This window comes from Entelurus aequoreus, linkage group LG04 (assembly GCF_033978785.1).
Source record: "Entelurus aequoreus isolate RoL-2023_Sb linkage group LG04, RoL_Eaeq_v1.1, whole genome shotgun sequence".
Taxonomy (NCBI): Eukaryota; Metazoa; Chordata; class Actinopteri; order Syngnathiformes; family Syngnathidae; genus Entelurus; species Entelurus aequoreus.
The window spans coordinates 88,965,188-88,991,338 of record NC_084734.1 but is presented as its reverse complement, the minus strand read 5'-3'; the positions used below and the strand labels follow the sequence as shown (position 1 = coordinate 88,991,338).

General features: G+C 38.5%; 1 protein-coding gene across 1 annotated transcript in view; it reads right to left on the bottom strand.

Annotated features, from left to right (window-relative positions):
* The window catches only part of LOC133649133 (bifunctional heparan sulfate N-deacetylase/N-sulfotransferase 1-like), a 186,422-nt gene that overhangs the window by 1,009 nt on the left and 159,262 nt on the right, over window positions 1-26,151 (bottom strand). Inside the window, exons 7-15 of the mRNA XM_062045940.1 lie at window positions 23,959-24,087; window positions 12,319-12,501; window positions 10,782-10,878; window positions 10,350-10,473; window positions 6,272-6,446; window positions 6,026-6,196; window positions 5,843-5,952; window positions 3,485-3,587; window positions 421-536 (exon numbers count right to left, since the gene is read on the bottom strand). Coding sequence (XP_061901924.1) covers window positions 421-536; window positions 3,485-3,587; window positions 5,843-5,952; window positions 6,026-6,196; window positions 6,272-6,446; window positions 10,350-10,473; window positions 10,782-10,878; window positions 12,319-12,501; window positions 23,959-24,087 — 1,208 coding nt within the window. The remainder of the gene's footprint in view (window positions 1-420; window positions 537-3,484; window positions 3,588-5,842; window positions 5,953-6,025; window positions 6,197-6,271; window positions 6,447-10,349; window positions 10,474-10,781; window positions 10,879-12,318; window positions 12,502-23,958; window positions 24,088-26,151) is intronic.

The following is a 26,151-nucleotide window of genomic DNA, read 5'->3' as shown; positions in this document are numbered from 1 at the left end:
TTAAAAACAAAACAACAAAAAAAACATATCGGCGCTGATTCCGGGTCTTTTTCTAGAACTGAAACTGTGCAAGGTCAGCCTTCGCACTTTGCAAGTTGGATGCGTGTGAGAGAAGGTTGGATGGTCCCTATTCCTCCTCAGGAGCGAGTGAGGCCTCCCAGCTCCTGACTTGTGATGCTGAGCATCTCCAAGCTCCGCCCTCTTCCAGCTCATTAGTGTCCAACACTTTATGGGAGATCACAGAATGAACGGCAGAACGTTTTGAGGTCCGGTCGGACATCCCGTGCGCAGATCCTGATAGAATGTCCCTTCTTCTAGTGTGAGCTTCACTCTTCGCCTCAGCGCCCCCTGCAGGGCTGCTATTGAATGCTTTCGGGGCTGTAATGTCTCCCCCCCGGTCGCCCCCCGCGGTGATGCTACCTGGTGTGGACCAGCTCCTCTCTGAGCCAGATGGGGAGCGGCTGACCCATTCTGTACAGCAGCTTGGACAACTCGATGTTGTGATCCCTGTAGTAGTCCCTGAGGAACGCCAGGGACTGCAGGAGAGAGGAGGAAAAGTCAATCACGCTTTGTACAACTCAAAAGAATTGAAACATCAACGGAAGGGCCACAAAAACCTGCATGGATGAGATTGGTGGGGAAGAACTGGAGTGCCTTGACTTCAACTGCATTGAACACCTTTAGCTTAAAGGCCTACTGAAATGAATTTGTTTTTATTTAAACGGGGATAGCAGATCCATTCTATGTGTCATACTTGATCATTTCGCGATATTGCCATATTTTTGCTGAAAGGATTTACTAGAGAACATCGACGATAAAGATCGCAACTTTTGGTCGCTGATAAAAAAAAAACCTTGCCTGTACCGGAAGTCACAGGAGGTAATATTCCTCACAATTTTCCTTTGTTTACACCAGCAGCGAGAGCGATTCGGACCGAGAAAGCGACGATTACCCCATTAATTAGAGCCAGGATGAAAGATTCGTGGATGAGGAAAGTGAGAGTGAAGGACTAGAGTGCAGTGCAGGACGTATCTTTTTTCGCTCTGACCGTAACTTAGGTACAAGCTGGCTCATTGGATTCCACACTCTCTCCTTTTTTCTATTGTGGATCACGGATTTGTATTTAAACCACCTGGGATACTATATCCTCTTGAAATGATGAGTCGAGAACACGAATGGACATTCACAGTGACTTTTATCTCCACGACAATAGTAAAGACGGAAGTAATCGGACACTGGAAATCCAATACAATAAAAAGCTCTGTTAACACTGCATAATGTCCAGCAGTATTCTGGACATCTGTTGTTGACAAAAAATCAACAATACTATTAAACCATGAACATGTAAATACACGGTTAATGCTTTCCAGCCTGGCGAAGGTTAACAATGCTGTTGCTAACGACGCCATTGAAGCTAACTTAGCAACGGGACCTCACAGAGCTATGCTAAAAACATTAGCTATCCACCTACGCCAGCCAGCCCTCATCTGCTCATCAACACCCGTGCTCACCTGCGTTCCAGCGATTGACAGTGCAATGAAGGACTTCACCCGATCATCCGTGCGGTCGGCGTCTAGCGTCGGTTAGCGCGTCTGCTATCCAAGTCAAAGTCCTCCTGGTTGTGTTGCTACAGCCAGCCGCTAACTTTCTAACAACTTTCTTCTTTGCAGTCTCCATTGTTCATTAAACAAATTGCAAAAGATTCACCAACACAGATGTCCAGAATACTGTGGAATTATGAGATGAAAACAGAGCTTTTTTGTATTGGATTCAAATGTGTCCGAATACTTCCGTTTAACTATTGACGTCACGCGCATACGTCATCATACATAGACGTTTTCAACCGGAAGTTTAGCGGGAAATTTAAAATGTCACTTTATAAGTTAACCCGGCCGTATTGGCATGTGTTGCAATGTTAAGATTTCATCATTGATATATAAACTATCAGACTGTGTGGTCGCTAGTAGTGGCTTTCAGTAGGCCTTTAAACTCTCAGCAATAAGGCCAACTCTATGTTCTATCATTTTACATCATGTATAGCAGTGGTCCCTAACCTTTTTGTAGCTGCGGACCGACGCTTGAAAATTTGTCCCAAATTAATTTTTTTGTCATAAAGAAATACAATCATGTGTGCTTACGGACTGTATTCCTTGCAGACTGTATTGATATATATTGATATATAATGTAGGAAGCAGAATATTAATAACAGAAATAAACAACCCTTTTGTGTGAATGAGTGTAAATGGGGGAGGGAGGTTGTTTGGGTTGGTGCACTAATTGTAAGTGTATCTTGTTTTTTTTATGTGGATTTAATAAAAAAAAATATAATAAAAAACATTTTATTTTTTATTTTTTATTTCTTGTGCGGCCCGGTACCAATCGATCCACGGCCCGGTGGTTGGGGACCACTGATGTATACGACAAGGTGTCCCAATTATTTTGTCCAAATGGTGTCTGTATGCATTACATTACAATTAGAGATGTCCGATAATGGCTTTTTTGCCGATATTCGATATTCCGATATTGTCCAACTCTTAATTACCGATTCCGATATCAACCGATACCGATATATACAGTCGTGGAATTAACACATTATTATGCCTAATTTTGTTGTGATGCCCCGCTGGATGCATTAAACAATGTAACAAGGTTTTACAAAATAAATCCACTCAAGTTATGGAAAAAATAAATGCCAACATGGCACTGCCATATTTATTATTGAAGTCACAAAGTGCTTTTTTTTTTAAACATGCCTCAAAACAGCAGCTTGGAATTTGGGACATGCTCTCCCTGAGAGAGCATGAGGAGGTTGAGGTGGGCGGAGTAGCGGGGGGGTGTATATTGTAGCATCCTGGAAGAGTTCGTGCTGCAAGGGGTTCTGGGTATTTGTTGTGTTGTGTTTATGTTGTGTTACGGTACGGATGTTCTCCCGAAATGTGTTTGTCATTCTTGTTTGGTGTGGGTTCACAGTGTGGCGCATATTTGTAACAGTGCTAAAGTTGTTTATACGGTCACCCTCAGTGTGACCTGTATGGCTGTTGACTAACTATGCCTTGCATTCACTTATGTGTGTGAAAAGACGTAGATATTATGTGACTGGGCTAGCACGCAAAGGCAGTGCCTTTAAGGTTTATTGATGCTCTGTACTTCTCCCTACGTCCGTGTACACAGCGGCCTTTTAAAAAGTCATACATTTTACTTTTTGAAACCGATACCGATAATACCCGATATTACATTTTAAAGCATTTATCGGTTGATAATATCGGCAGTCCGATATTATCGGACATCTCTAATTTTGAATGTACAAAATGTATCAAAGTGGCCCTAGCATCGTTACATTTTACTGTATGCAGCACATTTTACTGTATGCAGCACATTTTACTGTATGCACGGGTCTCACACACTATTGTGGGACCCGTGGAACTTATTTATATTTGCTTAAAAATCCTGTAAGATGGAAGCTTTAAGATGACTAGAATCCTACCTCAGGGTCCATGTCGGGGTACTTGCGTCCTTTACTCTTCCCGAGACACTTTGTCTTCCCGCCCTCCAGCAACTGGCACCAGAAACCCTTCTTGGGGTCAAACCTGCATCGTAACACATTCCGTGAATATATGGTTACATTCTCATCTGACATGAAATACTTGTTTAAAGCCATAGACGTAATACAGTGTACATCGTGCAAGTTGGAACTTTCTCAAACAAATACATGTATGATTTAAAAACCACAAAAACATTAATCGGTTGTATAAAGTGTTTTGTTTTTTTGTAATGCCACCATAAAACCAGTGATGGCAAAAAAAAGGTGTAACGATAACCATAGAACTCAGCTATTTTGTCTATATTTTCAATAATTGAGTTGTCATCTTTTACCAAAAATGCTGTAAAACCCTTTTTGCTAGATTTTTTTAATCATAGTATTAAGCACAAGACCGCACTGTTTTTGAACCCAGAATGAAATCTTCTAAGTCATGGTCTCAGTGTGTCATGAGTGAACATGAATGATGCAGCCAGAGATCAAGCAGGATCCACTGTAAGTATTACTCATTTGGGAGGATTTGACACACATTGCACTGATAAGAGATCAGTATCTACATAGGGACAAGGTCATTAAACGGCATTGATACAATAAAATAAGCAGCTAGCACGGTCTTTCAGATTAACTGGATACATTAGCATTGTCTGTGACCCAGACCGCTCTGGCTGCAGTGTGTGTAACTCCACATTCAAGTCACATGTAACATTTATTTGTGCATCTGGTTTGTGGAAGGAATGTCTCATCGACACAAAAGCAAAAAAGCGATCCACATATGCAAATTCAATTCAAATACAAATACAAAATCAAGCATATTTATATTCAAATCTCAAAAATATATTTACAAATTCTCGTTCATTTATACAAATTCTTGATTTATGTTTATGTCGCATTTTTATATTTATACATTTTATTTGTATATATTTTCAAATCTCAAAAATATATTTACAGTATTTTTCGGACTATAAGTCGCAGTTTTTTTTCATAGTTTGGCCGGGTGTGCGATTTATATTTAGGAGCGACTTATGTGTGAAATTATTAACACATTACCGTAAAATATTAAATAATATTATTTAGCTCATTCACGTAAGAGACTAGACGTATAAGATTTCATGGGATTTAGCGATTAGGAGTGACAGATTGTTTGGTAAACCAGTGTTTCCCATAAACTGCCAAAATACCTGTGGCGGTGGCGGTGGGGGCGTGACTATGGGCGTGGTCACCATGACATCATCGAGTAATTTGCATAATTTACTACAATGATATGATTTTCTCTAAAAAGGCTCAAAAAATGTATACTTACTAATTAATAATAACAGTTTTGTTTTAAACGTCCATCCATCCATCCATTTTACAATATAATTACAACACTTAATGTACATATTTATATACAGATCTGAACAATAAGTTATTCACTGAAATATGTTTATTAATTGTGGTTCTTACAAAAAATATTTCTTATAAAAATATAAAAGCTAAAATGTCTCTTAAAGCTCTGCCCCTTTAATTAGTGCATACTAAATAATTTAACATTAGCCTACTACTACAAGCATATTATTTACCAGCAACATAAAGTGAAACAGAGGCAGAGGTGTCCTGCCACAGTCAGTAACAAATAAACAGAAAACAGTAGTGGTCAAATACAAATAAGGCAACAAGAGAAGTATCCTACACTTCTCTTTTGTAAAGTAAATGTGAACAGCCTGTATGGGCATCTACATCAACTATATGATTTGCCTGAGAAGCTGGACAGGACAAAAAAAAAAAAAATTAAAAAAATAAATAAATTTTTTTTGTAGCGGCCTTAATTATTTTGTGGCGGGCCGCCACAAATAAATGAATGTGTGGGAAACACTGGGTAAACGTATAGCATGTTCTATATGTTATAGTTATTTGAATGACTCTTACCATAATATGTGAGGTTAACATAGTAGTTGGTTATTTATGCCTCATATAACGTACACTTATTCAGCCTGTTGTTCACTATTCTTTACACATTTTAAATTGCCTTTCAAATGTCTATTCTTGCTGTTGGCTTTTATCAAATACATTTCCCCCAAAAATGCGACTTATACTCCAGTGCGACTTATATGTTTTTTTCTTACTTTATTATGCATTTTCGCCGGTGCGACTTATACTCCGAAAAATACGGTACAAATAAGCGTTTATTTATACAAATTATTTATTTATTTGTATATCACATTTGTATTTGTATATTTATTAATATATGCATATGTATTAATATCATATTGATACATATAAGTTGATGTGAGACAATTCTACTTCCATATTAAAGTGCATACTCACGCTAAGATCTTGTGGTAGTTGATGGCATTAGCCAAGCTTAAGAACTTCTGAATTTTATCCATGACGGAGGCGGGCTCGGTCTTCAGCATCTGTCCATCCAAGACCAACAGCTGGGGAAGAAAGCACACAAACATGTCAGTGACAGCAAAGTTGTGGAAGTACTCCTGTGCAGTTTGGGCATACCTGGCTGGAGTGGTAGTAGTTGATCCAGCGCTCCAGGTGCACGGCGTACCAGCCTGGCAACAGACAGCGATTCTGGAGGACCCGCAGCTTGGCCGGGGCGTCCTGGCCGGCCGTGATGACATCATGGAAGGAGTATTTCAGCGCCACCGGGTCATCGTGGGCTCTTTGGTGCTGTGGGCAGACAGCGAGGAGTCCTTCATCATGTTGTGTTCCTACGAGGCATGTGTGCTTTTAAGGGTGGCCCACCTGGTACCAAGAGTACGCTCTGTCCGCTGGGTTGATAAGGATGGTGATGATCTTGGCTTTGGGCAAGAGGGCCGCAGCCCTCTGAGCAGCCACCTCCGAGTCGAAGTAGTTGGCACTTTTCTCAAAGTAGTAGTCTGAGCTGGCGTTGGAGGGCAACGGGAAGTACTCCATATACCTGACACATACAGTATGTACTCAGTGTTAATGGTAGTCACATTTTCATCGGGTGTGATTCGCGCTCTGTAGATGTGGGACCACCAAGCCAGTGTTTCCCACACATTCATTTATTTGTGGCGGCCCGCCACCAAAGAATTACGTCCGCCACAAATAGATTTTATTTATTTTTTTTCTATTTTTTTTTTTTTTGTCCTGTCCAGCTTCTCAGACAAATCATATAGTAGATGTAGATGCCCATATAGGCTGTTCACATTTACTTTACAAAAGAGAAGTGTAGGATACTTCTCTTGTTGCCTTATTTGTATTTGACCACTACTGTTTTCTGGTTATTTGTTACTGACTGTGGCAGGACACCTCTGCCTCTGTTTCACTTTATGTTGCTGGTAAATAATATGCTTGTAGTAGTAGGCGGAGAACCGAAATGTCTGGCGTCAAGCGGTTAGACGGGGTATTGCAGAGGCTGATTTGAGGAGAGGCCAGCTCGCAGAGGAGAAGAGAGACAGGAGGAAACGTACTGCAAATACCATCGCACAGCAGGAGCGGGATGAAGTCTCTACACATGTTTGCACTAAGTGCAACAAGGACTGTCACTCAAGAATTGGCTTGTACAGCCATGCTAGGCGCTGTCAACAAACATGAATGTACCGTATCAACAAAATATCAAGTTAAAATGTGAAAATTATAATTAAATATGTGCATTGTATAATTACAACACTCATTAAAACTGAAAATATATTACTAATAAGTGACTAAAATAGGATGACAAAACGATTTCAATTATTAAATATTTTTAAAATAAATTAAATAAAAAATTAAACATCAAATCGAAATAAGTGTCTGACACAAGAGCGTAAATTAGCATGGTCATCTGTGACTAAGCTGCCAAAGAAGTAGTAGGCTAAAGTTAAATTATTTAGTATGCACTAATTAAAGGGGCAGAGCTTTAAGAGACATTTTAGCTTTTATATTTTATAAGATATATTTTTTGTAAGAACCACAATTAATAAATATATTTCAGTGAATAACTTATTGTTCAAATCTGTATATAAATATGTACATAAAGTGTTGTAATTATATTGTAAAATGGATGGATGGACGTTTAAAACAAAACTGTTATTATTAATTAGTAAGTATACATTTTTTGAGCCTTTTTAGAGAAAATCACATCATTGTAGTAAATTATGCAAATTACTCGATGATGTCATGGTGGCCACGCCCATAGCCACGCCCCCACCGCCACAGGTATCTTGGCAGTTTATGGGAAACACCGCAAGCATCACGAGTCAGAGAAAAAAGTAAAATGAGGCTTAATGATTGTGTTCTAATTGAACCTCCTGAAATTCAATGTGGATATGCAGCCACAGACATAAACACTAATTATCTTGGGGGTGTCATTCATTAATGAGTGTTTTTGTTGTTGCAGTGAACGGCCCTGGTGTAAAATTGACATCCCTAAAGTGCTCTTAAAGACGCCATTTGCATAAAAATGCCAGTAAAACAAAAGTAGTCTAAAGCTTTCGATCGTTTTTAGTGTGTAACATAATAATTTGCACCGTATTGCTGCCCCGCTGTCTTCCCCATTAATATGCTTTTAAACACCCGGCTGCAATCAAACTCTCCCTGGTGGGATGACAACATGTGACATGGCGTGTCCCAGAAACGTCTGTCTGCTGCTATTTTCCACAGAAGATTTTGGAGTGAGATGAAGGTGCAACACACACTTTCATTTTGACACTGCTTTTCTTCAATATGGTCACACGAGCCAACCACAGCACTTGACCACATTTGGCGCAAAACTAGGGCTGGGCGATATGGCCTTTTTTTAATATCTCAATATTTTTAGTGCTATGCCACGATACATGATATATATCTCCATATTTTGCCTTAGCCTTGAATGAACACTTGATGCATATAATCACAGCAGTATGATGATTCTATGTGTCTACATTCAAACATTCTTCTTCATACTGCATTCATATATGCTACTTTTAAACTTTCATGCCGAGAGGGAAAGTGTATTTATTAAACAGTTATTAAATAGCAGTGGCACAAACATTCATGTCATTTCAAAACAGAAAGTGAAAGATTGTCAGACATTTTAAGACAAACTATGAGTGCACTTTTGTGCATGATGTCACTAAGATGACATATCAAAACAACACTAAATTAAAGTGCACTTTTTGTACAGAACGCCACTACAATAGTTTAAAACAAATAAAGTGCACTTTTGTGCATGATGTCACACAAGATATTTCAATAAGTGTCCAATAAAAATGAGCTGCATAATAGGAAATCAAATAGTGTATGTCCTTCACTATGTGGTAGGTTCCTGCGGACGTTATCTCCTTCTGTTGTTGACTAGTTTTTTCATACAGTGTTGATGTGGAAATGGTTGCCTCGGCATTTTGTTGTTGTGGCATCGAACGGAGATGTTGACATGCGGAGTTTCAAGCACTCTTCATTCTCTAGCGGGTGACTTTTCAAATGATGCTACATATTAGCAGTAATGCTACTTTTTGTAGCAACGCTTTTGCCCCACACTTGACATATTACGGTTGTCTGTTCGACATCTTCCCGCTTGAAGCCAAACCCCCGCCAGACGATGGACCCCCTGCTGTTTTTTTGGGGAATTAATTCTTCCTTCATTTGTTACCAGATTCGCACCTTCTTTCTCTCGTATTACCACTCGCACCACAGCTAACGTTACCCATGCCGCTACCTCTCTGCTACACGAGGGCGTATACGTATGTGACGTATGTAAGAAGGTGCGCTTGTTTTATGTCTCTGTGAGAAGGAGAGGTAACAAAGAGCGAGAAGAGCCTGTAGTGTAATGCCCGCAGCTAAAAGCAACTGCGTGAGAACGTATACTCCAATATCACGATATAGTCATTTGCTATATCGCACTAGGGCTGCAACAACTAATCGATTATAAAAATAGTTGCCGATTAATTTAGTCATCGATTCGTTGGATCTATGCTATGCGCAGAGGCATTTTTTTAATTTTTTTATTTATTTTTATAAACCTTTATTTATAAACTGCAACATGTACAAACAGCTGAGAAACAATAATCAAAATAAGTATGGTGCCAGTAGGCTGTTTTTTTTCAATAAAATATTGGAAATGATAGAAATGTAGTTTGTTTCTTCAGTGTTTCCCACACATTTATTTATTTGTGGCGGCCCGCCACGAAAGAATTACGTCCGCCACAAATTTAAAAAGAACATTTTTTTTTTTTTTTTTGTCCTGTCCAGCTTCTCAGGCAAATCATATAGTAGATGTAGATGCCCATATAGGCTGTTCACATTTACTTTACAAAAGAGAAGTGTAGGATACTTCTCTTGTTGCCTTATTTGTATTTGACCACTACTGTTTTCTGTTTATTTGTTACTGACTGTGGCAGGACACCTCTGCCTCTGTTTCACTTTATGTTGCTGGTAAATAATATGCTTGTAGTAGTAGGCTAAAGTTAAATTATTTAGTATGCACTAATTAAAGGGGCAGAGCTTTAAGAGACATTTTAGCTTTTATATTTTATAAGATATATTTTTTGTAAGAACCACAATTAATAATGAATAACTTATTGTTCAAATCTGTATATAAATATGTACATAAAGTGTTGTAATTATATTGTAAAATGGATGGATGGATGGACGTTTAAAACAAAACTGTTATTATTAATTAGTAAGTATACATTTTTTTAGCCTTTTTAGAGAAAATCATATCATTGTAGTAAATTATGCAAATTACTCGATGATGCCATGGTGACCACGCCCATAGCCACAGGTATCTTGGCAGTTTATGGGAAACACTGTACGGTCATACTGTAATGAGTGGGGCAGGTCTTGATTTAAAAAGACAGGTATGCTTTGGACCACATGGCTGCCATGTCACTTTTCTTACCAGTCAATGCCTCTGTGGTAGTTGTGGCCGTTGAAGAACTGGATCTCCTCAAAGGTCTCCTTGCTGGGGTAGTTACTGGTCAGGTCGGGGTGCATGCTAAGGAACAGGTAGAGCGCGGTTGTGCCTGAGAGGGCGGCCCAAGACAAGAGTGGAGTTGACAGCAGGGAGGAAATAAAGAGCAAGGAAAGAGGATTAAGCGAGGGTAAATCCAATTACTTTGTACCTCGTACAGTGAAGGCTGACACTTGTGTAATGGAAACTGCATAACGAGGCGGTAACACCTTAATAACAAACCAGCGCTCAATGAAGGAGATACATTGCTGACTTCCGGAGAGCTAATCAAATGCTTTTTAAGGCCAACAAACAGAACTAAAAGTTCATTTGAACATTTTCACTACAACCTGTAGAGGGGGCTGATGGACTGCATCTCACCTGTCTTCTGAGGGCCAATGACAAGTAGTTTGGGGAAGCGGTCACATGTTTTTTCTTTGGACCAGATGTCCTTATGTCGTTTGTCCTCGCATGGATCCTGCAGATGAACAATTCAACACAAATGATGTTAATATAAAGTAGGACAGCACTCTGCTTGCATTAACACATTCATTTAAAGGCCTACTGAAATGAAATGTTTTTATTTAAACGGGGATAGCAGATCCATTCTATGTGTCATACTTGATCATTTCGCGATATTGCCATATTTTTGCTGAAAGGATTTAGTAGAGAACATCGACGATAAAGTTCGCAACTTGTGGTCTCTGATAAAAAAAAGCCTTGCCTGTACCGGAAGTAGCGTGACGTCACAGGTTGAAAGGCTCCTCACATTCTACCATTGTTTACACCAGCAGCGAGAGAGATTCGGACCGAGAAAGCGACCATTACCCCATTAATTTGAGCCAGGATGAAAGATTCGTGGATGAGGAACGTGAGAGTAAAGGACTAGAGTGCAGTGCAGGACGCATCTTTTTTCGCTCTGACCGTAACTTAGGTACAAGCTGGCTCATTGGATTCCACACTCTCCTTTTTCTATTGTGGATCACGGATTTGTATTTAAAACCACCTGGGATACTATATCCTCTTGAAAATGAGAGTCCAGAACGCCAAATGGACATTCACAGTGACTTTTATCTCCACGACAATACATCGGCGAAACACTTTAGCTACGGAGCTAACGTGATAGCATCTTGCTTAACTGCATATAGAAACAAAACAAATAAGCCCCTGACTGGAAGGATAGACAGAAGATCAACAATACTATTAAACCATGGACATGTAAATACACGGTTAATGCTTTCCAGGCTGGCGAAGGTTAACAATGCTGTTGCTAACGACGCCATTGAAGCTAACTTAGCAACAGGACCTCACAGAGCTATGATAAAAATATTAGTGCTCCACGTACGCCAGCCAGCCCTCATCTGCTCATCAACACCCGTGCTCACCTGCGTTCCAGCGATCGAAGGTGCGACGAAGGACTTCACCCGATCATCCGTGCGGTCGGCGGCTAGCGTCAGATAGCGCGTCTGCTTTCCACCTCAAAGTCCTCCTGTTTGTGTTGCTGCAGCCAGCCGCTAATACACCGATCTTACCTGCAACTTTCTTCTTTGCAGTCTTCATTGTTCATTAAACAAATTGCAAAAGATTCACCAACACAGATGTCCAGAATACTGTGGAATTTTGAGATGAAAACAGAGCTTTTTGTATTGGATTCAAATGTGTCCGAATACTTCCGTTTAACTAGTGACGTCACGCGCATACGTCATCATATCTAGACGTTTTCAAGCGGAAGTTTAGCGGGAAATGTAAAATGTCACTTTATAAGTTAACCCGGCCGTATTGGCATGTGTTGCAATGTTAAGATGTCATCATTGATATATAAACTATCAGACTGCGTGGTCGCTAGTAGTGGCTTTCAGTAGGCCTTTAAACCATTAAAACAAATGCGAGAATAGAATGTGAACGTTTTTGTTGTCACCTGCCAGAGTGGATCTCTCTCGGAGGGGAACAAGCTGAAGTATTTTTGAGCCAGCTGCACAGGCGGGAGGGTCTGCATCTTCAGGTTTGTCCAGGTCTTGACGAACATCATCAGGCTTTTAAACGTGTACAGGCCAAGGCGGTCGTTCCCGTAGTTGGACAAATGGGTCATGAAGATGCTGATCTGTTGGGAAGGAGACTGTTGTCAGGATTCAAGCATCAACAACAACTAAAATATCATTTATTTGATTACACAGATTTGATGAACAGTCTTACATTTTGATATGGGTACACCAGGGCTATTCAACTGGCGGCCCGAGGTCAGTACAAAACTTGGGAGACAAGCATTTTTCCAGCAAATTCCTAAGAACACTATAGTGCACCTGTTGTACAGAAGAACTTGGACCTCTGTAAACACATTGGCAGATCTTTCAATCGACATTTTAAACTTGTTGGCAAACATAAAACACTGGGGTCCAAACTTGGGATTTACATGATTGAGGCATTCCTCAAGGCACACCTTTAAGTCCTCTCCTTTTTGGCGGTTAGTTTTTTTTGTCGTAATGTGACTTACACTAGCGTTCAAAAGTTTGGGGTCACATGGAAATGTCCTTATTTTTGAAGGAAAAGCACTGTACTTTTCAATGAAGATAACTTTAAACTAGTCTTAACTTTACAGAAATACACTCTATACATTGCTAATGTGGTAAATGACTATTCTAGCTGCAAATGTCTGCTTTTTGGTGCAATATCTACATAGGTGTATAGAGGCCCATTTCCAGCAACTATCACTCCAGTGTTCTAATGGTACAATGTGTTTGCTCATTGGCTCAGAAGGCTAATTGATGATTAGAAAAGCCTTGTGCAATCATGTTCACACATCTGAAAACACTTTAGCTCGTTACAGAAGCTACAAAACTGACCTTCCTTTGAGCAGATTGACTTTCTGGAGCATCACATTTGTGGGCTCAATTAAACGCTCAAAATGGCCAGAAAAAGAGAACTTTCATCTGAAACTCCACAGTCTATTCTTGTTCTTAGAAATGAAGGCTATTCCACTAAATTGTTTGGGTGACCCCAAACTTTTGAACGGTAGTGTAACGAAGGTCTTGCTGTAGTTGGTTTACTTCAGATGAAGTCAGAAATCATCTCTTCAACTCCTTTAGTTATACTAGCGGTGTTCTTCAAGGTTCCATTTTAGGTCCTCTCTTTTTTTATCATTTGAGCTATTCAAAACTCACATTTTTGCAGCCGATTCCTAAAAACACTAAAGTACTGTCTTGTTTTTTTTGCAGAAGGTCTTTAAAACAGCAGAAGGCTCTTGCAACTCTGACAAAATAAATAGGCCGCAATCAAATGTCTACTGTAAAGGACACTGCCTCTCCGAAATATACAAAATAATAGTCAAAGGAGAAGTCCGGTGCCTCAGTCCTTTGCTTTCTGGAAATGTGGACCGCAAACAGTTTAGTTAAATATCCCTGGTCTACGCTCCCAAAAATAGAAGGTACAGGACAAAAATATATGTTAATATACACCGTATATACTGTATATTTTTATTTTTTTTATTTCAAGAATGTTCTCTTTTAAGGCCTACTGAAATGAAATTGTTTTATTTAAACGGGGATAGCAGATCCATTCTATGTGTCATACTTGATCATTTCGCGATATTGCCATATTTTTGCTGAAAGGATTTAAGTATAGAACGACGACGATAACAACGCAACTTTTGGTCTCTGATAAAAAAAGCCTTGCCCCTACCGGAAGTAGCGTGACGTTGTCAGTTGTTCGCCTCCTCATATTTTCCTATTGTTTTCAACGCAGCTAGATCGATTCGGACCGAGAAAGCGACGATTACCCCATTAATTTCAGTGAGGATGAAAGATTCGTGGATGAGGAACATTAGAGTGACGGACTAGAATGCAGTGCAAGACATATCTTTTTTCGCTCTGAGCGTAACTTAGGTACAAGCTGGCTCATTGGATTCCACACTCTCTCCTTTTTCTATTGTGGATCACGGATTTGTATTTTAAACCACCTGGGATACTATATCCTCTTGAAAATGAGAGTCGAGAACGCGAAATGGACATTCACAGTGACTTTTATCTCCACGACAATACATCGGTGAAGCTCTTTAGCTACTGAGCTAACGTGATAGCATCTGGCTCAAATGCAGATAGAAACAAAATAAATAAATCCCTGACTGGAAGGATAGACAGAAGATCAACAATACTATTAAACCATGAACATGTAACTACACGGTTAATAATTCTCAGTCTGGCAAAGCTTAACAATGCTGTTGCTAACGACGCTGAAGCTAACTTAGCAACCGGACCTCACAGAGCTATGATAAAAACATTCACGCTCCACCTACGCCAGCCAGCCCTCATCTGCTCATCAACACCCGTGCTCACCTGCGTTCCAGCGATCGACGGCGCAATGAAGGACTTCACCCGATCACAGATGCGGTTGGTGGCTAACGTCGGCTAGCGCATCTGCTATCCAAGTAAGTCCTCTTGGTTGTGTTGCTACAGCCAGCCGCTAATACACCGATCCCACCTACAACTTTCTTCTTTGCAGTCTCCATTGTTCATTAAACAAATTGCAAAAGATTCACCAACACAGATGTCCAGAATACTGTGGAATTATGAAATGAAAACAGAGCTATTTTGTATTGGCTTCAATGGGCTACCGATACTTCTGTTTCACTGGCTACGTCACGCGCATACGTCATCATCCAAAGACGTTTTCAACCGGAAGTTTAGCGGGAAATTTAAAATGTCACTTTATAAGTTAACGCGGCCGTATTGGCATGTGTTGCAATGTTAAGATTTCATCATTGATATATAAACTATCAGACTGCGTGGTCGCTAGTAGTGGCTTTTAGTAGGCCTTTAATGCAACTTTGAACAAAATGAATGCCAAGTCCTACTGCAGATTATCATATATAGTCGAAAGCATACAATTGTCTGTAGACAACATTGTAAGCATTTGACAATGTTGAATAGTTGAAAAGTTTACTGTTGCCATATTAAAGGCCTACTGAAAGCCACTACTAGCGACCACGCAGTCTGATAGTTTATATATCAATGATGAAATCTTAACATTGCAACACATGCCAATACGGCCGGGTTAACTTATAAAGTGCAATTTAAATTTCCCGCCACACTTCCGGTTAAAAACGTTTTATTATGCTGACGTATGTGTGTGATGTCATGAGGGCAAGGGAAGTATTCGGAGCCCGTAGAAAAAGCTCTGTTTTCATTTCATAATTCCACAGTATTCTGGACATCTGTGTTGGTGAATCTTTTGCAATTTGTTTAATGAACAATGAAGACTGTAAAGAAGAAAGTTGTAGGTGGGATCGGTGTATTAGCGGCTGGCTGTAGCAACACAACAAGGACTACTTACCCTGATAGCAGACACCTAGCCGATGCTAGCCGCCAAATCCACGGATGAAGTCCTTCGTCGCGCCGTCGATCGCTGGAACGCAGGTGAGCACGGGTGTTGCTGAGCAGATGAGGGCTGGCTGGCGTAGGTGGAGCGCTAATGTTTTTATCATAGCTCTGTGAGGTCCGGTTGCTAAGTTGCTAAGTTAGCCTTAGCGTCGTTAGCAACAGCATTGTTAAGCTTTGCCAGGCTGAGAATTATTAACCGTGTATTTACATGTACATGGTTTAATAGTATTGTTGATCTTCTGTCTATCCTTCCAGTCAGGGATTTATTTATTTTGTTTATATCTGCATTTGAGCCAGATGCTATCACGTTAGCTCCGTAGCTAAGTGTGTCACTGATGTATTGTCGTGGAGATAAAAGTCACTGTGAATGTTCATTTCGCGTTCTTGGCTCTCATTTTCAAGAGGATATAGTATCCCAGGTGGTTTAAAATACAAATCCGTGATCCACAATAGAAAAAGGAGAGAGTGTGGAATCCAATGAGCCAGCTTGTACCTAAGTTACGGTCAGAGCGAAAAAAGATACGTCCTGCACTGCCTCTAGTTCTTCACTCTAACGTTCCTCATCCACGAATCTTTCATCCTCGCTCAAATTAATGGGGTAATCGTCGCTTTCTCGGTCCGAATCTCTCTCGCTGCATTGTAAACAACGGGGAATTGTGAGGAATACTAGCTCCTGTGACGTCACGCTACTTCCGCTACAGGCAAGGCTTTTTTTTATCAGCGAGCAAAAGTTGCGAACTTTATCGTCGATTTTCTCTACTAAATCCTTTCAGCAAAAATATGGCAATATCGCGAAATGATCAAGTATGACACATAGAATGGATCTGCTATTCCCGTTTAAATAAAAAAAATGCATTTCAGTAGGCCTTTAAGCAATAATGTAATCATACAGTAACAACAATCCAAGTAACCCTTTCAAACACGAACATTGTTCATTGCTGTAATATTTTTTACCATTTTAATTGGAAGGTCAGTAATTTAAAAATAAAATATTCTCAATCTCTGCCAGCAAAAATTGCACTTCAATAAATATTGAACATCTTTTCTTCCCCAGTTGGAAAAACTGGTTCAGGCGGTTTGTTTTGTTATCTTTTTTGTTGCCGACGCCATCACAACATACTTGCTCGTCCGTCCGTGCCGATGGCCTTATTTTATTCTTTCACTTTAAAGATGAAATAATCCCACATAGGAACATTTGGCTTTATAATCAGCTTTTCTCCTCCTAACTGTTGTTACTTAGCAGTGCTTCTCACTAGTGAGTCGCGACTAGCCAGGCAATGTCGCTGTATTTTGTGTGTGTGCAAGCGAGCCTGCTCATATCACATCAAAGATTGTGGTTGACTGACAGGAGGCTTAACTCGGTTCATTTAGTTCTACTGTCAAATATACATGTTTAGTTGCTGGAGCAACGCACAAAGTGAGACCTCTTGAATGTATTTTGAAAGCCAGAGACAAACACAAGGACATGGCAATTGAGTTATCAAGTTCATTGATAGATCAGCCCAACCCTACACATTTTTTGAATGCTTGTATTTAATGCTTTTGAATCCCATTCAAGGTCTTAATTTTCGCAATAATAAATGATACATTTTAATGCTTTATAATGACCCGCGCATGCCTCAAATTGTAACTTCTTAAGGTCAAGGCAAGTGTTGCCTTCAATGAGGGCTCATAGCCAATTATGGCAAAAGTAATAATCAAGACTATTGTTATCAAAATTGAAATAATGACTACTGATTGTTAGGTAAAGGCAGTGTTGGGGTGTGAACATAATACCATCATGTCATTTGTAATGTCTAATAAAAAGGCCTTAGATAAACGTTATCCATTTATCTAAAGACAAATATAGTTGTTTTTTTTATTAGTTGCCATGGATACATTCGAGCCCTGCCCGTGGAAACCGTGAATAAATAATTGTTGCTATCGTCTCGATTCCTACACTATCTTGTTTATTGTTGTTTTATCATCCTGGTAGTTATTTCAAGGGTTCCTGATATGTATGTGAAGCACTTTGAGCTGTTCTCAAAAAGGTATATACTGTACATCTAGACCACAGGTGTTCAATTCAAAGCCCAGGGGCCAGATCTGACTCGCGACATCATTTTATCTGGCCCGCCAACACCTGGAAATGATATGTGTCAATAAAGTACTTCATATTTTCTCACTAAATGTACCAAACCCTGTTTCCATATGAGTTGGGAAATGGTGTTAGATGTAAATATAAACGGAATACAATGATTTGCAAATCCTTTTCAAGCCATATTCAGTTGAATATGCTACAAAGACAACATATTTCATGTTCAAACTCATAAACATTTTTTTTTGTGCAAATAATCATTAACTTTATAATTTGATGGCAGCAACACGTGACAAAGAAGTTGGGAAAGGTGGCAATAAATACTGATAAAGTTGAGGAATGCTCATCAAACACTTATTTGGAACATCCCACAGGTGAACAGGCTAATTGGGAACAGGTGGGTGCCATGATTGGGTATAAAAGTAGATTCCATGAAATGCTCAGTCATTCACAAACAAGGATGGGGCGAGGGTCACCACTTTGTCAACAAATGCCTGAGCAAATTGTTGAACAGTTTAAGAACAACCTTTCTCAAGCAGCTATTGCAAGGAATTTAGGGATTTCACCATCTACGCTCCGTAATATCATCAAAGGGTTCAGAGAATGTGGAGAAATCACTGCATGTAAGCAGCTAAGCCCGTGACCTTCCATCCCTCAGGCTGTACTGCATCAACAAGTGTGTGTAAAGGATATCACCACATGGGCTCAGGAACACTTCAGAAACCCACTGTCAGTAACTACAGTTGGTCGCTACATCTGTAAGTGCAAGCTAAAACTCTCCTATGCAAGGCGAAAACCGTTTATCAACAACACCCAGAAACGCCGTCGGCTTCGCTGGGCCTGAGCTCATCTAAGATGGACTGATACAAAGTGGAAAAGTGTTCTGTGGTCTGACGAGTCCACATTTCAAATTGTCTTTGGAAACTGTGGACGTCGTGTCCTCCGGACCAAAGAGGAAAAGAACCATCCGGATTGTTATAGGTGCAAAGTGTAAAAGGCAGCATGTGTGATGGTATGGGGGTGTATTAGTGCCCAAGACATGGGTAACTTACACATCTGTGAAGGCACCATTAATGCTGAAAGGTACATACAGCTTTTGGAGCAACATATGTTGCCATCCAAGCGACGTTACCATGGACGCCCCTGCTTATTTCAGCAAGACAATGCTGTTACATCAATGTGGCTTCATAGTAAAAGAGTGCGGGTACTAGACTGGCCTGCCTGTAGTCCAGACATTGAAAATGTGTTTGAGTTTGAGTTTGAGTTTGAGTTTATTTCGAACATGCAAGCATACAACATGATACATCACAATTTCCAGTTTCTTTTCAACATGTTCGAAAAGGAGTAGGAAGAAGCAGAGCTTATTTAATCCTACCCCTTTTCTTTACATAACAGTTGCAAAACTTTTTGTTCACTTCCTGTTCACAATTTTTTCACAATAAACTCCATAAGTAATTACAATAAAAATAAATAAATAAATAATAGTAAGAATTTAATAATAATAATTGGTGAAGTAAGTCATATTTCATATGATGAGATAAGTAAGATTACTTTAAGAATGAATGAATGGATGGATGAAATAAATTGAGAATGTTTGTCATGGTTCTTCTTCATTGTACTTTGTAAACACTTTAAGTTTGAAGAGTTTCTTGAAGTGGATCATATTAGTACATTGTTTGATTGCTTTGCTTAATCCATTCCATAATTTAATTCCACATATTGATATACTGAAGGTCTTAAGTGTTGTACGTGCAAACAAATGTTTTAAATTACATTTTTCTCTAAGATTATATTTCTCCTCTTTTTTTGAGAAGAATTGTTGTATATTCTTGGGTAGCAGGTTATAGTTTGCTTTGTGCATAATTTTAGCTGTTTGCAAATTCACTATGTCGTGGAATTTCAGTATTTTTGATTCAGTAAATAAAGGGTTTGTATGTTCTCTATATCCAACATGATGTATTATTCTAACTGATCTTTTTTGTAACACCGTTAATGAATGAAGTGTACTTTTGTAATTATTTCCCATATTTCTACACAGTAGCTCAGATATGGTAACACTAGTGAGCAGTAGAGAATATGAAGGGATTTTTGGTCTAGAACATGTTTTGCTTTATTCATTATTGACGTGTTTCTTGCAACTTTATGTTGTATATTTTTTACGTGAGATTTCCAGTTCAATTTATCATCAATCATTATACCTAGACATTTGGTTTCGTTTACTCTTTCAATTTCTATTCCATCTATTTGTATTTGTGTTTGACTTTCTCTTCTACTGTTACCAAATAGCATTATTTTAGTTTTACTAAGATTCAACGATAGTCTGTTTTTGTCAAACCATCTTTTTAATTTGTTAATTTCTTCTGTTATTATTTGTATTATCTCCTGTGTGTTCTCTCCTGAACAAAACGCTGTTGTATCATCCGCAAATAATACTAACTTTAAATCTTTTGTAACTTTACAAATGTCATTTATATAGAGATTGAATAATTTAGGTCCTAGTATTGATCCCTGAGGTACACCACAGGATATATTTAGCGTTGTAGACGTGTGTTCGCCTAGCTTCACGTATTGTTTCCTGTTCGTTAGATAACTTCTTATCCAGTTTAAGACTAACCCTCTGATGCCATATCGTTCTAGTTTTTTGATTAAAATATTGTGATTAATTGTGTCAAATGCTTTAGTTAGATCCATAAAAACCGCTGCTGCACATTTTTTACTATCTATTGCATTGGTAATTTCTTCTGTAATTTCAATTAAAGCCATTGAAGTTGAAACATTAGCTCTGTATCCATATTGGTTCTCTTCGACTATTCTATTTTTATTTATGAAACTTTCTAATCTGTTATTGAACAGTTTTTCAATGATTTTAGAAAATTGTGGAAGTAGAGAAACAGGTCTATAATTTGTAAATTGATGTTTATCTCCAGTCTTATAAATTGGTGCAACTTTAGCTATTTTCATTTTGTTTGGAAATGTACCTGTTTGAAATGATAGGTTACTAATATACATTAATGGTCCTGAGATCTCTTCAATAACCTTTTTTATCGTTTCCATATCAATTCCGTTACAATCAGTTGAAGTCTTAGATTTACATTTTTTCACGATTGTAACTATTTCCTCCTGTGTCACATTACTGAGGAACATGGAGTTGGGATTTCGCTCTATGGTATCATTATAGTCCTCAATTGGAACTGGGTCTGGAATCCTTTCTTCCAATTTTGGTCCAATATTTACAAAATAATTATTGAAGCTTTCAACTACTTCCTTTATGTTGTCATTTTTTTTATTTTCATCTAAAAAGTATTGAGGGTAGTCCCTCTTAGTTCCATTTTTAATAATGCTATTGAGGATGCCCCATGTTGCTCTCATATTATTTTTGTTCCTGTCCAACAATTCACTGTAATATTCTTTTCTACATGATCGTAGTATGTCTGTTAACTTGTTTTTATACTTTTTGTACTTAATTTCTGCCTCTATAGTTCTTTGTGCTATAAATTCTCTATATAGTGTATTCTTCTTCTTACAAGCATTTTTTAATCCTTTTGTCATCCATGGTTGATTATGTGTGGCACCTAAAATAGCAGAAGGGAGACCCCCGGACTGTTGAACAACTTAAGCTGTACATCAAGCAAGAATGGGAAAGAATTCCACTTCAAAAATGTGTCTCCTCACTTCCCAAACCTTTACTGAGTGTTGTTAAAAGGAAAGGCCATGTAACACAGTGGTGAACATGCCCTTTCCCAACTACTTTGGCACGTGTTGCAGCTATGAAATTCTAAGTTTATTATTATTTGCAAAAAAATAATAAAGTTTATGAGTTTGAACATGAAATATGTTGTCTTTGTAGCATATTCAACTGAATATGGCTTGAAAAGGATTTGCAAATCATTGTATTCCGTTTATATTTACATCTAACACAATTTCCCAACTCATATGGAAACGGGGTTTGTAATTGATTTTTAAAAATTTTGACAGAAAAAATATATGCACTGCTTGTAATTGCATACCTTTTAAACTTTAATAGGATCCGATATTGCAAACAATATTACAGTATATTATCATACTTTCCAAACATGTTTTTGTCTAAATAAAAATACTTAACTTTACAGCAAACTACTCATCAAATGAATACAAATGACAATACATGTTACGTTCTTTACAGCATATTACTGTAAATTGAAAAAAAAACCCGACTACTGTTTTTGGTGTTCAAATTCTGTTGACTGAGCTGCCACTTTTTGACTGTAAAATCTACGGTTGTTGTTTTTAACGGTGTATTACCAGTGTTTCCCACACATTCATTTATTTGTGGCGGCCCGCCACGAAAGAATTAAGGCCGCCACAAATTTTTTTTTTTAATTTTTGTCCTGTCCAGCTTCTCAGGCAAATCATATAGTTGATGTAGATGCCCATATCGGCTGTTCACATTTACTTTACAAAAGAGAAGTGTAGGATACTTCTCTTGTTGCCTTATTTGTATTTGACCACTACTGTTTTCTGTTTATTTGTTACTGACTGTGGCAGGACACCTCTGCCTCTGTTTCACTTTATGTTGCTGGTAAATAATATGCTTGTAGTAGTAGGCTAAAGTTAAATTATTTAGTATGCACTAATTAAAGGGGCAGAGCTTTAAGAGACATTTTAGCTTTTATATTTTATAAGATATTTTTTTTGTAAGAACCACAATTAATAAATATATTTCAGTGAATAACTTATTGTTCAAATCTGTATATAAATATGTACATAAAGTGTTGTAATTATATTGTAAAATGGATGGATGGATGGACGTTTAAAACAAAACTGTTATTAATTAGTAAGTATACATTTTTTGAGCCTTTTTAGAGAAAATCATATCATTGTAGTAAATTATGCAAATTACTCGATGATGTCATGGTGACCACGCCCATAGCCACGCCCCCACCGCCACAGGTATCTTGGCAGTTTATGGGAAACACTGATTACTGTAAATGGAAAGACGGTACATTTGTTTTTACCGTAGAAAAACTGGCAGCGAAGTTTCCAGAATAAAAAAAGAACTTGTAATGTTTTTCTATTAACAATGTAATGTAAAAAACAATGTAAATTTCACACAGAAATGTTGGCAACTAAGCTGCCAGCTTTTTCCGTAAACCCTCCCCCCCCAAAAAAGTGGTACTGTTATTTAATTTACCGTAAAATGTTGTAAAAATACTTGTACATATCGTATGTGCTGATGTTGCTCTATTGTTGTTGTTGTTATTGTTGTGTTTGCTATCCCCTCCTGCTCCGGCCCGGCTGCACCAAAATGATAATATAAATACATTTAATAAAGTCAAATACAAATAAGGCAACAAGAGAAGTATCCTACACTTCTCTTTTGTAAAGTAAATGTGAACAGCCTATATGGGCATCTACATCAACTATATGATTTGCCTGAGAAGCTGGACAGGACAAAAAATACAATAAAAATAAATAAATATATAAAAAAAAATTTTTAAAATAAATAAATAAAAAAAATACAATAAAATAAAAATACAAATACAAATAAAAATAAAATAAAATTAAAAGTTTTTTTTTTTTTTTTTTTAAACACTATTTTACAATAACATTTTGTAAATGCTAAGTTTTTACTGTAAAATGGACAGTCTGCTTAAAACAATGTATATAATTAATAATGAAATCCAGAGGCCAATTCATACATTATTCACTGTTACAAGCGGCCCTTTGATGGCAGCCATGTGGCCCTCAATGAAAACCAGTTTGACATCCCTGATCTAGACGCTGCTGTTCACTGGTAGTCAAAATGGGAGATTACTGTGCTACAGGCCACAGGACTGTAACTAATTCAAAGATGACATATGACGGGAGATGGCTGCCAAACAGCTGGGATGCGATGACGATATCATCATCAGCGATGACGATAGTAATACAGCAAATATGCAAGAGCGAGTGAGTGCTACTGTTTTATTAGATGAAATGTTTGTAGAAAGTGCAATGTGCATAGCAACAGTTGGAATGTAGAGAAATAATCTCAGAGCTGACTACAAAGAGAGATGGCTGCATGACTCAGCAGCGAGCCATTGTCCTGCCACGTGAATGGATGTCGGACAAAAGGCCACGTTGTACTCACCGGGTTCAGCAGAACCGTTTGGAAGAGTTCTCCCCCGTTGATGAGCTTGTCCAGCTCATTGGGGCTGCCTGGGTAGTCTTTATAGAAGATGGTGTGTGTGAAGAGACCACACGTCTGCCTGGGCAGCACCTGCGAGGAGAACACACACATAAAGTCAACAAACCAAATGGCAGAAACGAAGCAAAAAGCCACACACGAGCGCACGCCACAAATGCTTTCTTTTAATCCCGCTTAAACGCACATCCTCAGCCCTGTGCCGAAGAGGAGCAATACAGTGCCAACTCCACATTGTTTGCTTCCAATAACATCCGTATTATGCAGCTCCACAGCCAAAGCAAACCTCCTATTCGCGTGCACGTCTATATGGAAATTGATGGAAATGCTTTTAGAGTTTGAAGTGTCTGGAGGACTGAATATCAATCACGCCTAAGCAGCGGAGACGGTTCATTCAGACTACTCCAAGGACGGGAGGAGAGCGCCCAGACCACACAGGCCCACTGAATGCCAACACGACAAAGAAACCTGGACTGAGGCTGCACACTTTCCCATCTGCTGTGAAGGTCAAGCAGGCAAGGGAGTAGATAAGATTGTTTCCCCCTTTTGAACCTTTTCAATGTAATTTATTCAGTTTTAATGTTGCTTGGGAAACTTAAATAATTCAGCACAGCGGAAGAGATGGAGTACAGCGGTAGAGACGTCCGTCTATACCAGGGGTCGGCAACCTTATATATATATATATATATATATATATATATATATATATATATATATATATATATATATATATATATATATATATATATATATATATATATATATATATATATATATATATATATATATATATATATATATATATATATATATATATATATATATATATATATATATATCTAGAATTCACTGAAAGTCAAGTATTTATATATATATATATATATATATATATATATATATATATATATATATATATATATATATATATATATATATATATATATATATATATATATATATATATATATATACATATATATATATATATATATATATATGTATATATATGAAATACTTGAGTTGGTGAATTCTAGCTGTAAATATACTCTCCTCTTAACCACGGCCCTAACAACGCCCCCAGGCCTAACCACGCCCCCCCACCTCCCGATATTGGAGGTCTCAAGGTTGGCAAGTATGATGTAATGTTAGTGCGGACCACAAGTTTTATATGAATGGCGCTTGACAGCATCATACTTGTCAACCCTCCCGATTTTACCGGGAGATCCCCGGAATTTAAGTCCACTTTTCTCTCGAATGTTTGCTGATTTTCACCCAATCAACAATAATAGCGCCCTCTACAACCAGTATTGACTACGTGCCAGTCCAGGTACATATCGTATGCAGCTTCTGCTTGCACACAAATGCGACAGCAAGGCATATTTGGTCCACAGCCATACAGGTTACACTGACGGTGACAATATAAACAACTTCAACACTGTTACAAATATGCGCCACACTGTGAACCCACACCAAACAAGAATGACAAACACATTTCAGGCGAACATCCGCACCGTAACACAACATAAACACAACAGGACAAATACCCAGAATCCCATGCATCCCTAACTCTTCCGGGCTACATTATACACCCCTGCTACCACCAAACCCCGCCTACACATCAACCCCCCCGGCCCCACAATGGGGGGGGGTTTGGTGGTAGCAGGGGTGTATAATGTAGCCCGGAAGAGTTAGGGATGCATGGGATTCTGGGTATTTGTTCTGTTGTGTTACGGTGTGGATGTTCTCCCAAAATGTGTTTGCCATTCTTGTTTGGTGTGGGTTCACAGTGTGGCGCATATTAGTAAGAGTGTTAAAGTTGTTTATATCGCCACCGTCAGTGTAACCCAGGGGTCACCAACGCGGTGCCCGCGGGCACCAGGTAGCCCGTAAGGACCAGATGAGTAGCCCGCTGGCCTGTTCTAAAAATAGCTCAAATAGCAGCACTTACCAGTGAGCTGCCTCTATTTTTAACATTTTATTTATTTACTAGCAAGCTGGTCTCGATTTGCCCGACATTTTTAATTCTAAGAGAGACAAAACTCAAATAGAATTTGAAAATCCAAGAAAATATTTGAAAGACTTGGTCTTCACTAACTGACAAAGAAACAGATAACAGATTTGGTGTCCAGTTCAAAGTGT